Below are 16,904 nucleotides of genomic sequence, written 5' to 3'. Positions count from 1 at the left end.
TTTTCCGATGTGGATGATTGAGAAAAATCCAACTAGACTGGCACTGAATCAAAGCTCTCAGTGTGGCATCAACAGGCAACTACAGCCCAACTGGTCACACTAACCAGAAGCTGTCAAAGCTGCTTAACACTAATGGGGTGTTTGAGAAAGGAATAGATAAGCAGATTGAAAACTTGGCCAAAACCTGTTCTAGATGCCGAAAGGTTCAAACTGCACACCCACAGGCACCACTACACACACGGAAGTGGCCATTGACACCATGGCAAAGAGTACATATTGAATTTGCTGGGCCATTCATGGATTCTATCCTTCTGGTAGCTGTGGATGCTCATTCGAAGTGGCCGAAGGTCACACCAATGAAGTCAACCCTCTCCACGAACTGTTTGTTCTTCTGCCATCAGGCAAACATTACAGGAACATCAAAACTAAAACCACAAGGCTACTAAACAGCTTCCTCCCACAGGCAGTCAGACTGCTAAATAGCTGCTCTACCTGACTCTGCTTTGGACACTTTTAACTTGCACTGGACACTTATAACTTGATTTTAACTGACATGTGGCTGTTGTATTTTACTATTTATTGTTATGTTTATTATTTAGTGTTGCCTTTGTTATGTTATGATTGCACTGATCCTGAGAAACGCTGTCTCATTCTGCCCTGCAGAGCTGATATACGGTTAGAATGACAATGAAGTGTTTTGAATCTTGAATCTTTGAATCTCAGCAAAGACCATGTCCACTCTGAGGACTATCTTCGCCAGAAATGGCTTACCAGAACAAAATGTGAAGATAAGAACATAAGAAATAGGAGCAGGAGAAGGCCATCTGGCCTATTGAGCCTGCGTCGCCACTCAATAAGATCATGGCTGATCTGGTCATGGACTCATCTCCACCTACCTGCCTTTTCCCCATATTTCCCCTACTACGCAAAAATCTATTCAACCCTGTCTTAAATATATTTACTGAGGTAGCCTCCACTGCTTCCTTGTGCAGAGAATTCCAGATTCACCACTGTCTGGGAAAGGCAGTTCCTCCTCATCTCTGCCCCAAATCTACTCCCCTGAATCTTCAGGCAATGTCCCCTGGTTCTCGTCTCACCTACCAGTGGAAAGAACTTTCCTGCTTGTCTTATCTATCCCTTTCATAATTTTATATGTTTAGAAACATAGAAAACTTATAGCACAATACAGGCCCTTCAGTCCACAAATCTGTGCCAAACATGTCCCTACCTTAGAACTACCTAGGCTTACCCACAGCCCTCTATTTTTCTAAGCTCCGTGTATTTATCCAGGAGTCTCTTGAAAGGCACTGTTGTTTCCACCTCCACCACCACCGCCAGTGCCAGAAGACTATTCCATGCACTCACCAGTCTCTGCGTAAAAAAATTACCCCTGACATCTCCTCTGTACCTACTTCCAAGCACCTTAAAACTGTGACCTCTTGTGCTAGCCATTTCAGCCTTGGGAAAAAGCCTCTGACTATCCACACGATCAATGCCTCTCATCATCTTGTACACCTCTGTCAGGTCACCTCTCATCCTCCGTCACTCCAAGGAGAAAAGGCCGAGTTCACTCAACCTATTCTCATAAGGCATGCTTCCCAATCCAGGCAGCATCCTTGTAAATCCCCTCTGCACCATTTCTATGGTTTCCACATCCTTCCTGTAGTGAAGCAACCAGAATTGAGCACAGTACTTCAAGTGGGGTCTGACCAGGGTCCTACATAGCTGCAACATTACCTCTCGACTCTTAACCCCATAGTTTATGAAGGCAAATGCACTGTATGCCTTCTTAACCACAGAGTCAAGCTATACAGAGGGGTGATAAGAACATCATCTTTGACAAGACACCTGCCGAATCTGATGCCACTCCATAGGTCCAGAAGTGCTATCCTGAAAAAAAGAGCACCACCCAAAAGACTGAACCTTTAGAACTGCAAAGTTGTTATGGACTGTTATTGTGAAAGCACATTTATTTGGAATATGGGTTAATAAAAGGGAAATTGAATGTTTTGTACATACACAGTTTTATGTTGCATTAATCTAAAGGGGGAGGAAGTGTCGTGTGTGAATACATTTCTTTTAGAGCAATCACCCCTCATTAGCACTATGTATTGATCTGTTGTCTGCGCATGCGCTGTTGTTTACACATACACATTGTTCCTCTCTCTCTCTGCAATGTGAATCCAGCAATTAAAGCCATCTCCCGTGGGCTGGCTTTTATTTAATTCTGTCTTTGTCTTGTCCATATTGCACCAACCGCTGCCTCCGGGCTATAATTCACACGGCCGCTCTGAATTGATATCATATGTGAAGTAGGATGCTGTGCACAATCCTGATTTGATGGAGACAGACGTGAGAAGCACGGAGGAACAGCTGGAGAAAGGGGAGAAATTACCAGAAGCTATGTTCATGCCATCAGGTTAGAGGCTACCCTGACAGCTTCTCCAACCTGGGTGTGGCCTCATCATAGCAGTGGAGGAGGCCATGGACTGCAATGCCAAAGTGAGAAAGGGAAGTCTACTTGGTGGGTAGCCATGAAACCCCACCTCTTGTGGCAGATGGTACTCAATGCAGCCTTACTCCAATCTACATCATTCCCCTTTCTGGTTCACCTCTCACCCCTTCTCTTCTCCTCAAATGTCCATCACTTCCCGCTGGTTCCCTTCCTCCTTCCATTTCCTCCAAGGCCCACTATCCTCTACCAGGTAGCTACTTCTTCCACGTAGCACCTCCTAGCTTTTTACTTCATACCCCTCTCTACTAACCCACATTTCCCCTTATCTAGTTTTACCCATTACCGTCCAGGTTATACTCCTGCCCCTCATCCCAGTTTTTTTTATTCTGGCTTCTTCCCCCTTCCTTTCTAGTCCTCATGAAGGATCTTGGTTCAAAACATCAACTGTTTATTCCCCTCCATCGATGCTGCCCGAGTTGCCAAGCTGTTTCTGCATTTTACATGTGTTGCTTAAGATTTCCAGCATCTGCAGAATCTCTTGTGTGTTTAGGGTACCAAGTACTTCTAAATATCTTCCCTTTTGGGATCTCAGCCACCATGATAAACATGACCAGTACTATTTTTGTAATCAATTCAAATTATATATACTGTTGATTATGGTCAAGAGCATCTAATACTTTGCCATTGTTGGTTAGATTTTTGAAATTTCCAGCCAAAGTCAAGTTGGGAAGACAAGGAACACAACTTCAATGATTTCTACAAGAATCATTCCCTCCCATCTTCTCTGAAGAAATGGGGATAGATATTAAAAACAGCCTTACTTACATTAGCTGCAGGCTTTTTTTTTTAAAAATGGGACTTACCAGAGTTCCATCTGTTGTGCTGTAGTTGATGCTTCTCAAATCGGCAACAACAAAGGCCACTAAGTAAGTGCTCATTTTAAAGCTTTTCATAAATGTATCTTGATAAAGTCCATTCACAATTGTAGATGTGCTACCCTAGAACAGATTACAAACCAGTGTCATTAATGTCAAGCACAATACCATGTGTGTTTAACAGCACAGCTTTCAATGTTAGCAAAATTCTGTTTTACCAAAAGGAATGTATTCTGAATTCTGACTGACCATTTAAATACAGCGTTCAGGAACAAAACTAAAAATCACATTGTCGAAAAGTAGTGCTGAAACAGGGTAAAGGTACAAGGCTTGAATATGTTAAGCTCGTTACCTCGCTCTGCTAATGACCAAGTAACTCAGCGATGAGAAGGCCACCTTCCATATGCAACACATGTCTAGGGTCGGTATAATTTGGGTTTAATCAAACAGGAAAGTTAGGATGTTCCGGTTAAGAAACATTGATTGTAGTGAATACAGTGTAAATATTGCCCCATGCAAAGTTATCAATCACCAGGAAATTAACAGATCATACACCAGCATAAAATTACAAAGAAAATATATTTACCAATATTTCAACATTAGCAAACAGTAAACAGAAAAAGAAAAATTAAAGGCTCATTACAGTCAAACCAGTCTAAATGTGCACATAAATGTTGGAGCTCGTTTCTGTAGTAGTTGGGTGTATCGCTTCACTGATGGCACTGAGTTCCCATCACCAACCACAGGTAGAACTTTCCTTCTTGGAATCCATCTCCTCACAAAGCATTCCTTGAAATATGGACTCCCCTTCGGATGGGATCCTCCAGCATCTTCCCTGATGCTCCTCTATCTGTACTCCCATCAAAAGACCCCACACCAGACTTCTGTCCTTCAGAAATCTGATCCCACACAGCTCTCTCGAATCTTCCCCTACAGACCACTGGGCAGAAAGTTACAACACATACAAAACCAAACATGAATGGCTGACACAACATCCCCAAGTTGGACAAAATGGCTGGAAGGTTATAGCTGGGAGCTTAATGTCCAAGGATACACATTGTATTGACAGTACAGTCAGGAAGGCAGAGGGGTTGGCATTGCTCTGTTGTAAAAAATGAAACTGGATCATTAGAAAGAGGTTACATAGGGTGAGAAGGTGTTGAATCTTTGTGGATAGAGCCAAGGAACTGCAAGGGTAAAAAGACCCTGATGGGAGTTGTATACAGACGTCCCCCACACCCCCCAAACATTAGTAATGATGTGGTCTGCAAATTACAATGGAAAATGGAACATGCATCCTAAAAGGGCAATGTTACAATAGACATCAGGGAGTTCAATATGCAGATTGACTGGGAAAATCAGGTTGGTGCCGGATTCCAGGTGGGGAACATCTAGAGTGCCTATGAGATGGCTTTTTAGAGGTTGAGCCCACGAGGGGAGCAGTTATTCTGGATCGGGTGTTGTGCAATGAACCAGAATTAATTAGAGAGCTTAAGGTAAAAGAACTCTTTGGGGCAAGTGATCATCATATATTCGAATTCACCCTGAAATTCAGGTATGAGAGATGTGTTGACCAGGATTAACTGGAAAAGACACTGGCAAGGATAATGGCAGAGCAGCAACAGCTGGAATTTCTGGACACAATTCAGAAGCCACAGGATATATATGTTTCAAAGAGGATGAAGTATTCTAAAGAAAAGATGACACAACCATGGCCAACAAGTGAAAGGCAGCATAGAAGCCAAAGAGAGGGCATAAGAGCAAAAATTACAGGGAAGTTCAATGGCTGGGAAGCTTTTAAAAACCAACAGAAAGCAACTAAAATAGTCATTAAAAAGGTAAAGATGGAATACGAAAGTAAGCTAGCCAATAATATTAAAGAGGATACCAAAAGATTCGTCAGACATATTAAGTGTAAAAGAGAAGTGAGGTGGAAACTATGCTGGAGAGGGAGTAATGGGGTCAACGAAATAGTGGACAAACTGACTAAGAATTTTGCATGAGTTTTCACTGTGTAAGTTCCAGGTGTCAGTGGTTATGAAGTTTGTGAAGTTATCATTCCTAGAGAGAAGGTTCTTGGGAAAATGAAAGGTCTGAAAGTAGACAGGTCTCCTGTATACCCCGAGGTTCTGAAGGAGGTGGCTGAAGAGATTGTGGAGGCATTGGTACCGATCTTTTGAGAATCACTAGATTCTGGAATGGTTCTGGAAGACTGGAGAATTGCAAATGTCAATCCATTCTTCAAGAAGGGAAGAGAGGCAGAAGGAAGGCGCCAATAGGCTAGACAGTCTGACCTCAGGGAAGATGTTGGAGTGGACTATCAAGGATGAGATCTCAGGGTACTTGGAGGCACATGATAAAATAGGGCATAGTTAGCATGGTTTCCTCAAGGGAGACTCTTCCCTGACAAATCTGTTGGAATTCTTTGAAGAAACAACAAGCAGGATAGACAAAGGAGAATTGGTTGATGTTGTGTACTTGAATTTTCAGAAGGCCTTTGACAATGCCACACACATGAGGCTGCTTAACAAGCTACAAGCCCATGATATGATAGGGAAGATTCTAGAATGGGCAAGGCAGTGGCTGACTGGCAGCAGGCAAAGTGAGGAACTAAAGGGAGCCTTTTCAGACTGGCTGGCGGTGACTAATGGTGTTCCGCAGGAGTCTGTGTTGGAACAAATTTCTTTTACGTCATATGTTAATGATTTAAATGATGGATTTGATGGCTTTATTGCAAGGTTTGCAGATGATATGAAGATAGGTGGAGGGGCAGGTAGTTTTGAGGAAGAACAGAGGTTATAGAAGGATTTAAGACAGATTAAGAGAATGGACAAAGAAATGGCAAATGGAATCCATTGTCAGGAAGTATATTATCATTCATGTTGGAAAAAAAAATGAAAAGGTTGACTATTTTCCAAATGGAGAAAAAATATAAATAACCGAGGTGCAAAGGACTTTGAGTCCTTATGCAGGATTCTCTAACTGGTTAACTTGTAGGTTGAGTCTGTGGTAAGGAAGGCAAATGCGATATCAGCGTTTATTTCATGAGGACAAGAATATGAAAGCAAGGATGTAATGTTGAGATTTTATTTAAAAAAATAGTGATGTCTCACTTGGAGTATTCTGAGTAGCTTAGGATCTGTTATCTCAGAAAGGATGTACTAAAAATGCAGAGGGCTCAAAGGCATTTCACGATAATTACTCCAGGATTGGACGGCATTTAATGACACCGATCCGATATTCACTTAAATTCAGAATAATGAGGGGTGACCTCATTGAAACTTATTGAATGGTGAAAGACCTTGACAGAGTGGATGCGGGGAGGATGTTTCCTACGGTGGGAGAGTCTAAGATTAGAAGACGGTCTCTGAGCAGAGGGGCATCATTTTAGAATGGAGATGAGGAGGAATTTCTTTAGCCAGAGAGTGGTGAATCTGTGGAATTCTTTGTCCCAGGCAGCTGTGGTGGCCAAGCCTTTATGTATGTTTAAGTCAGAGGTTGATTGGTCAGGGCATGAAGAGATACAGGGAGAAGGCAGGAGATTGGGGCTGAGAGGAAAAATGGATCAGACTTGATGAAATGGCAGAGCAGACTCAATGGGCCAAATGGCCCAATTCTGCTCCTATATCTTATGATCTCATCTTCAACCAAAACCAAACACTCTGGTAAGACTCTTGGCAGTACAGAGGATCAGAGAGATCTTGGGGTCCAGGTCAATAGGACACTCAAAGCTGCTGCGCAGGTTGACAGTGTTGTTAAGAATGTGTATAGTGTGATGACCTTCATTAACCGTGGGTTGACAGGACATACTGCTTTTGCAGAAAACTGCTAAAATACCTCAACAGCACAGCAGTAGAAATTTTAATAAGGGCATAACATATATAAAACAGGGCTGGGCAATAGCATAATGGTTAGCACTTTACAGTACCAATGACCAGGGTTCAATTCCCACTGCTGTCGGTAAGGAGCTTGTGTGTTCTCCCCATGACCACGTGGATTTCCTCTGGGTGCTCTGGTTTCTTCCCACAGTCCAAAGACGTACCAGTTGGTAGGCTAATGGATCATTATTAACTGTCCCATGATTAGTCTAGGGTTAAATCGGGGGTTGCTGGGCAGTTCCACCTTGAAGGGCCTCAAAGGGCTGTTCTGCACACATCTCAATAGCCCACTGCTCTACTCAATATATTTTACATTAGCACTTAAGGTGGATATAAAGGCATAGACAACTTTTTCTCTAAGCTGTGTAGGTGTGGCCACACAGTAACTGAAACACTCCCACACACATAGCCTTTGTTGCCACATAGCTGGAATTTTCTTTTATCCAATGTTAATACAATTTTGAAATTATGCTAATAGGATTACAAAATCTTTGTTAATATAATTGTTATTCATTATGTGTTATTGAATATAATCCACACATTTTCGGAATAATAAACTCAAGCTTTCTAGTCCAGGCAGCATCCTAGTACGAAGGCAAAAATTGGTTCAATGAATATGGAAAATAAGCTGTTTAAGAAAGAAAAACAGCTTTGTTGATGGAAGTTGTAGTTTTTCCAATGCCCCCAAGAGTTTGTGGAATCTGCCTCTACCACCGTCGCTGACAGTGCATACGACGCACCCACCACTCTGTAGAAAAACTTACTTCTGACATCCACTCCCCCCCTCCCAAGTACCTACTTCCAAGCATCATAAATCTATGCCCCTTTGTGTTAGCCATTTCAACCATGGGAAAAATGCCCCTGGCTATCCACATGATCAATGCCTCTCATCATCTTGTACACCTCTATCAAGTCACCTCTCATTTTCCGTTGCTCCAAGGAGAAAAAGTCAAGTTCACGCAACCTACTTTCATAAGGCATGCTCTCCAGTCCAGGCAACATCCTTGTAAATTTCTTCTGCACTCTCTCTAGAGTATTCAAATCCTTCCTGTAATGAGGTGACTAGAACTGAACAGAGTACTCCAAGTGGGCGGTAACTAAGGTGTTGTATAGCTTTAACATTACCTTACAGTTCTTGAACTCAATCTCACGGTTGATAAATGCAACACACCATACGCCTTCTTAACAACACTGTCAACCTGCGCAGCAGCTTTGAGTGTCCTATTGACATGGAACCCAAGATCTCTCTGATCCTCCATACTGCCAAGAGTCTTATCATTAATATTATATTCTGTCTTCAATTTTGACCTACCAAAATGAACCACTTCACACTTATCTGGGCTGAACGCCATCTGCCACTTCTCAGCCCAGTTCTGCATCCTACTGATGTCCCGCTGTAACCTCTGACAACCCTCCAGACTATCCACAATACCCCCAGCTTTTGTGTCATCAGCAAACTAAGTAACCCACCCTTCTACTTTCTCATCCAGGTCATTTATAAAAATCACAAAGATGGGTTTCAGAACAGATCCCTGCAGAATACCACTGATCACCGTTCTGCAAGACATTGCTTCCTACAAAGCGAAACCCAATAGCATGAATGGCAGCAGAGCTTCACTACCAGATGAACTCAAGGCCTTCTATGCACACTTTGAAAGGGAGAACACAACTACAGCTGTGAAGATCCGTGCTGCACCTGATAACCCTGTGATCTCCGTTTAACATCACCCTGTGATGATAGGCTGTCTTTAAAGATAGTGAACCCTCACATGGTGGAAGGTCCCGATGGAGTACCCTGGTAAGGCTCTGAAGACCTGTGCCAACCAACCAGCGGGAATATTCAAGGACATTTTCAACCTCTTACTGCTACGGGTGAAAGTTTCCACTTGCTTCAAAAAGGCAACAATTATACCAGTGCCTAAGAAGAATAATGTGAGCTGCCTTAATGACTATCGCCTGGTAGCACTCACATCAACAGTGATGAAATGCTTTGATAGGTTGGTCATGACTAGACCAAACTCCTGCCTCAGCAAGGACCTGGACCCATTGCAATTTGCATATCACCACAATAGGTCAACGGTAGATGAAATCCCAATGGCTCTTCAAACGGCCTTAGACCACCTGGGTAACACAAACACTTAAGTCAGGATGTTGTTCATCGACTATAGCTCAGCATTTAATACCATCATTCCCACATTCCTTCTGATCGAGAAGTTGCAGAACCTGGGCCTCTGTACCTCTCTACCTCTCTCTGCAATTGGATCCTCGACTTCCTAGCTGGAAGACCACAATCTGTGCAGATTGGTGATAACATCTCCCCCTCGCTGACGATCAACACTGGCGCATCTCAGGGGTGTGTGCTTAGCCCACTGCTCTACTCTCTATACCCATGACTGTGTGGCTAAGCATAGCTCAAATACCATCTATAAATTTGATGACGATACAACCACTGTTAGTAGAATCTCAGGTGGTGATGAGAGGGTGTACAGGAGTGAGATATGCCAACTAGTGGAATGGTGCCACAGCAACAACCTGGCACTCAACGTCAGTAAGACGAAAGAGCTGATTGTAGATTTCAGGAAGGGTAAGATGAAGGAACACATACCAATCCTCAGGGGGATCAGAAGTGGAGAGAGTGAGCAGTTTCAAGTTCCTAGGTGTCAAGATCTCTGAGGATCTAACCTGGTCCCAACATATCGATGTAGTTATAAAGGCGGCAAGACAGCAGCTATACTTTATTAGGAGTTTGAAGAGATTTGGCATGTCAATACACTCAAACACTTCTACAGTTGTATGGTGGAGAGCATTCTGACAGACTGCATCACTGTCTGGTATGGAGGGGCTACTGCACAGGACCAAAAGAAGCTGCAGAAGGTTTTAAATGTAGTCAGCTACATCTTGGGCACTGGCCTACAAAGTGCCCAAGACATCTTGCAGGAGTGGTGTCTCAGAAAGGCAGCGTCCATTATCAAGGACCTCCAGCACCCAGGGCATGCCCTTTTCTCACTGTTACCATCAGATAGGAGGTACAGAAGCCTGAAGGAACAGCTTCTTCTGCCATCCGATTCCTAAATGGGCATTGAATCTTTGAACACTACCCCATTTTTTAAAAAAAATACAGCATTTCTGTTTTTGAACATTTTTTAAAATCTATTCAATATACGTAATTGATTTACTTGTTTATTTCTTCTTATTATTTTTTGTTTTATTTATTTTTTTCCTCTGCTAGATTATGTATTGCATTGAACTGCAAATTTCACATCACATGCCAGTGATAACAAACCTGATGAGATTAGATTAGATTCAACTTTATTGTCATTGTGCCAAGTACAGATACAAAGCCAATGAAATGCAGTTAGCATCTAACCGGAAATGCAAAAAATAGCGTTATCTACAAAATAACTGTGAATAAGAAGTAAGTGCTACAGCACACAAATATAAAAGTATTGAGACAGTACAGTATAGGTGCAATACTGCTTAGCGCTGTGATGTGAGGTTCAGCAGGGTCACAGCCTCAGGGAAGAAGCTCTTCCTGTGCCTGCTGGTGCGGGAGCGGAGGCTCCTGTAGCGCCTATCGGATGGGAGGAGAGTAAAAAGTCCATGGTTAGATTCTGATGCAGAATACAAACCATCTACAACCACCCTTTGCCTTCTGTGGGCAAGTCAATCCTGGATCCACAAAGTACTGCCTCCTTGGATCTCACGCCTCCTTACTTTCTGCCTGAGCCATGCACAGGGAGCCTCATCAAGTGCCTTACTGAAATCCATATATACTACATCCACTGCTCTACCTTCAATGTGTTTTGTTACATCCTCAAAGAATTCAATCAGGCTTGTAAGACATGACCTGCCTGGACAAAGCCATGCTGACTATCCCTAATCAGATTGTCTCTCCAAATGCTCATAAATCCTGCCTCTCAGGATCTTCTCCAACAACTTGCTCACCACTAAAGTAAGACTCACCGGTCTATAATTTCCTGAGTTATCTCTAGTCCCTTTTTTGAACAAGGGAATGACATTTGCAACCTTCCAATCCTCTAGTACTTCTCCCATCCCTATTGATGATGCAAAGATCATTGTCAGGGGCCCAGCAATCTCCTCACACACTTCTCACAGTAGCCTGTGGCATATCTCCTCTGGTCCTGGCAACTTATCTAACTTAATACCTTTCAAAAGCTCCAACACATCCTCTTTCTTAATGTCTATATGCTCATGTGCTGCAGTCTGTAGTATATCATCCCCACAATCGCCAAGGTCCTTCTCACTGGTGAATAATGAAGTATTCATTAAGTACTTCCGCTGCCTCCATACACGTTTCCATTACTGCTCCGGATTGGTCCTATTCTCACACAGCTCATCCACTTGCTCTTCGCATACCTGAAGAATGCCTTGGGGTTTTCCTTAATCCTACTTGCCAAGTACTTCTCATGGCCCTTTCTAGCTCTCCTAATTTCATCTTTGAACTCCTTCCTGGCACCCTTGTAATTTTCTAGAGCTCTAACAGTACCTAGTTTCTTGAACCTTTCATAAGTTTTTCTTTTCTTCTTTAACTAGATTTTCTACATCCTTTGTACACCATGGTTCTTTTACCCTACCATCTTTTCCCTGCCTTAATGGAACATTCCTATGCAGAATTCCACTTCTGCTGTGCATTTCCCTGAGAACATCTGCTCCCAATTTATGTTCCCAAGTTCCTGCCTAATAGCATTTCCCTCTACCCCAATTAAGTGTTTTCCCAAATTCCCTGCTCCTATCCCTCTCCAGCACTATGGTAAGGGAGATGGAGTTGTGATCACCATCTCCAAAATGCTCTCCCACCAAGAGATCTGACACTTAACCAGGTTCATTTCCCAATACCAGATCAAGAGGCGAAGCTTTAGGAGTGGCATCCTGTTTCATACAGAGGGTGGCGGGTCCTGATGAATGTTGACTGCTTATCCGCTCCATAAATGCTGCCTGAACTGCTGAGCTCCCCCAGTATTTTGTGTATCCTACTCTGGATTTCTAGCATCTGCAGAATCTCCTGTGTTTAGTATATGGAATGAACTTCCAGAAGAAGTGGTTGAGGCAACAGTATCACCTAAAAACACTTGGATAGGTGCATGGAGGGACAGGGCTTAGATGGATATGGGGGAATGCAGGAGATTGGAACTAGCTGGGACTTATTGGGTCAGAGGCTTTGTGCCTGTACTGCATTGCTCTATCTCTCAAGCTTACCCAATTCCTCTCTGGAACCCCAGATCAACTCTTTCCACCAGCTCTACAGGCAGCAACTTCCAGACCGTAGCAAATCTATCTCAACAAGCTTTTTCCCTTGTATTGTCCTTCTGGCTTCGGCCAAAACTTGAAATGGGCACTCTACGTTGCAAGTCATTCCTGGGGAATATCACTGCTAAGTTCCCTTGAATTCCACTGTCTTATTTATTTATTTTATTTTGTGATACAGTGCAGAGTAGGCCTTTCTGGCCCTCGAGAGCTGTGCCACAAGAGAAACCATAACCACCATTTACCCTAACCTAATCATGGGACAATTTCCAATGATCAATTTACCTGTCCAGAACGTCTTTGGATTGTGGGAGGAAACTGAAGCACCTGGGGAAAAACCATGTATTCCACAAGGAGGACCTACAAAAGACTCATTATGTGACGGGGCCGGAATTGAACTCTGAACTCCTCTCGAGCTGTAGTAGCTTTACGCTAATGCAAATCTACTGAGTTAACAATCCATTCCCATGGGTTTTAGTAGCTGCCTTCCAAAATTCTACATGGCCAGTGTCTGCTCGAAATTCTTTATCAACCTTCCCTGTTGCCTCATTAAAACTGAATACAGGTTCTTTGAACGCAAACACGAGGAATTCTGCAGATGCTGGAAATTCAAGCAACACACATCAAAGCTGCTGGTGAACGCAGCAGGCCAGGCAGCATCCTGACGAAGGGTCTCGGCCCGAAAAGTCGACTGTACCTCTTTCTACAGATGCTGCCTGGCCTGCTGCGTTCACCAGCAACTTTGATGTATGTTACAGGTTATTTGAACATGATTTCCCTTTAACAAATCTGTGCTGGCTCTCTTTTACAAATTCACATATTATGAGATAGCCATTTTTTTTTTTGCCAATCACTACTTTCCAACAAAGAAGCATACAATGTGCTTTTGCTACTATGCTGTACAATTAACAAAAGTTCCCAGTGTTCTGGTAACTATTAACTACCTGGTAAGTCCTCTTTGTGAACAGAAGTGTTACGTTTGCCCTTTTCCGGCTGGGAACTAGCCTCCCCAGCATCGAAGACATCTTATTGCTACCATCAAGGTGGTGGTACAGGATGCTGAAAACGCACACTCAACGTTTTAAGAACAGCTCCGCCATCAGATTTCTGAATGGGCAATGAACACACATACACCACCTTACTATTTTCTCACTCTCATTTACACATTTTATAGCAATTTAAGTTTTTATTACATATTACAGTGTACTGCTGCTACAAAACAACAAATTTCACAACATGTGCCAGTGATATTAAACAGTGATATTCTGATACTGAAGGTGGATTTGAGGATTATGGAATCTCTTCTACAATGGCCATCCATTATTCCAATACTTCAATATGGCTCCATCCTATTCAAGGCAGATTCCTGTCATTGAAAATTATTTTCCTTCATCAAACATCATCTGAATCCACAGAAGCAACACGACATGCTGAGTATCCCCAGCAAGTTGTTTTTATTCCACTGAGTTCATTTGCTCCTTCTCATAACCAGAAACAACAATGATTTCTACTTCACTGGGCAAGAAACATACAAGTCCTGATGAGCACATTTCAGAAACATCTCCCTACCTTTACTTTTTAAACTTCAATCTAATCAACATTTGGGTTAATTAAAATCTCAATATCACCACCACACAGCACCAGCCCATTTCTGTAAACGCAGCTCCACAGAAGACTCTGAACAAACCAATTTAAAGTTCATATTTGACAACCCACCATGTAGACAAGTAGCTAGCCCAAGATTTGTCTTTCGATTTATCCACATTCAATATACACTCAGTGGCCACTTTATTAGGTACACCTGCTCGTTAATGTAAATATCTAATCAACCATGTGGCAGCAACTCAATGCATGGTCAAGAAGTTCAGTTGTTGTTCAGTCCAAATATCAGGATGGGGAAGAAACACGTACGATTGAAGTGACTTTTGGCAGTGGAATGATTTTTGGTTTGAGTGTCTGAGAAACTGCTGATCTCCTGGGATTTTGACACACAACATCCTCTGGAGTTTACAGAGAATGGTGTGATAAACAAAAGAACACCCCGTGGGCAGCAGTCCTGTGGGCAGAACCTCCCTGTTAATGAAAAAGTTCAGAGCAGAATGGCTAGCCTCAAGCTGACAGGAAGGTGTCAGCAACTCAAATAACCACATTACAATAATTTCGTGCAGAAGAGCATCTCTGACACAGAACATGTTGAAACTTAAAGTGGATATACTACAGCAGCAGAAGATCACACCAGGTTCCACTCCTGTACCTTATAAAGTGGCCACTGATAGAGAAGCGCCAACACACATTCTCCTCCATTGATTTCAAAGGAACTGAACTTCAAAGGGAATACAAGCTATAACACAGAGCTCACGACCCTAGGGATCAGGAATTACTTTATGCTTTTATGGGACAGTCATCTTTCTGAAATACGCACAACAGAACTTTTGTCTTTATTCTAAAACTGTCCTGGAAAAGCCCGTGGATGTTGTTAAAATGATCAGTTTCAATATTTGTGGTTTAATTGCCAGGAATATTGTATGCTTCACTCCAAGTTAAATTCAGATCCAAATACAATTAGAGAGAACAGGGAGGAGCCTACTATTACCCAGCTGTTTCACAAATGACTTCCATTCTATCATAAGCTCAGATGATTTTTGATGATTGCAGAGTGGTCAATTGTGTCCACATCTCCTAAAGCATATTAAACCATCTGCATCTACGTTCAGCGTGACTTAGACAATTACCAGTCAAGCACTGTTGAGTTGCAAGTAACATCCTTAGAACAAGAAATCTGCCAGGCAATGGCCTTGTTTCTCTGGAGACCCTAACACATTATCCTTAATCTTCATTGCTGTGTTCACCACTAATCATATCCTGGGAGGTCATTACTCATTAGAAACGATCTAACCAGATCATCTATACAAATACCATGATGGCAAAAGCAGATCAGATGTTCAGTAACCTGTAGCATCTCTCACCTCAGATACTCCAAGGCCTTCCACCACCTACAGGACACGAGCCAGGAGCAAGATGGAATACTGTTCCACTTGCTAGGACGAGTGTAGTCCACAATTCCTCGTGAGCGCAATAGCATTCTGGACAAGCAAACTCTGGAAGTCATATCTTTGCTGACTGCTGAGATAACACTCATAAATGCTAAACTGTATGTTTGCTAATTGCTACAAAGGATCGAAATAGGGAATTCAACTCTTGGCATCAAACATTGGAGCTATGGGTGTGTCACACAAGTATAACAACTCTGTGGGGTTGCAGGTAGAAGGCAATTGTTTTGGTTTGATTTCGGATCAATTTTGCCACTATATTTTGTCAGCAACAATTTTGACAGTTATATCAGACTCGATGTGTCTGAGAAACTGGAAGCAGTGGCCTGAAGCAGCTTGTGGCAAGTACAACTTGTTTGTGGTTCATATAGTTTTGAAGTCGGCAAACATTCCCCTTTGCAGTTTGATGGATGTAAAAGCTGTAGCGGTGGTTGTCTGAAATGTTCACCCTTTGGTTCTGAAAAACTGAAATAATTGAATTGCTTCCATAACTGCCATTGCTTTGTCTCATTTGTGCACTTGGAAGACAAAATGATTTCAAATGGAAGCAGCGACCATGAAGCTGAGAGAGCAATTAAACAAACAGATGAGAGTTAGTCTCCTGAGGGAAATGTAAATATTTATGAAGCCAAAGAACAAGCTGTGAACAAGCTGATAAGTTACAAGATAGTGTACGCATGGAGCACACGCCCAGACATCTCATGCATCTAATATAACATTGGTACATATTAGAATGGAGGTCGATTTAGAATCAGAATCACAATCCGGTTTATTATCACCGCATGTGACGTTAAATTTGTTAACTTAGCAGCAGCAGTACAATGCAATACAATACATACTATAGAAGAAAAAACTAAAAATAATAATAAATAACCAAATCAATTACAGTACTCGCACATCAAACAGATCAAAAATTGTGCAAAAAACAGGAATACTATATATTTGAAAAGTAAGGTAGTGTCCAAGGGTTCAATATCTATTTAGGAATCGGATAGCAGAGGGGAGGAGTTATACACAAGACAACAGCTATTGAGGGATCAGCATGCCTCGGTGGAAAAGCAGAACAGCTTCAAAGAGACCAGGAACAACAGGTGGAACAGATTTGGAGGAAGATGGAGGACTTAATTTGCACGAAGAAATCGCAGACAAGATGGCCAGAGTTAAATTGCCAAGGGCTTCAAATGCTGTAGGTGCCAAGCATACTACAGCAGAGCAGTTCTCTGGTGAGAGTTCCTATGTTGACATGGAACACAGAAAATCCAACATACTCTTTGTCAAGGTGGATACATTTAAGGATCAAAAGTCTATGAACCTCAAGGGTTGGCTCATTCGCAGCCTGTACCAAAAAGGTTCTCTGAACCTATGCCATATTGAATAGCAC

The 16,904-nt window shown here is 42.4% G+C and overlaps 1 protein-coding gene across 4 annotated transcripts in view; it reads right to left on the bottom strand.

Annotated features, from left to right (window-relative positions):
• The window catches only part of LOC140211529 (leucyl-cystinyl aminopeptidase-like), a 109,190-nt gene that overhangs the window by 68,435 nt on the left and 23,851 nt on the right, over nt 1–16,904 (bottom strand). For all 4 annotated transcript variants that reach the window (XM_072281316.1, XM_072281317.1, XM_072281320.1 and 1 more), the window contains exon 4: nt 3,319–3,453. In XM_072281316.1, the coding sequence (XP_072137417.1) occupies nt 3,319–3,453 (135 nt within the window). The remainder of the gene's footprint in view (nt 1–3,318; nt 3,454–16,904) is intronic.

This window comes from Mobula birostris, chromosome 17 (genome assembly GCF_030028105.1).
Source record: "Mobula birostris isolate sMobBir1 chromosome 17, sMobBir1.hap1, whole genome shotgun sequence".
NCBI classification, from domain to species: Eukaryota; Metazoa; Chordata; class Chondrichthyes; order Myliobatiformes; family Myliobatidae; genus Mobula; species Mobula birostris.
This window is presented reverse-complemented; position numbering and strand designations above follow the sequence as displayed.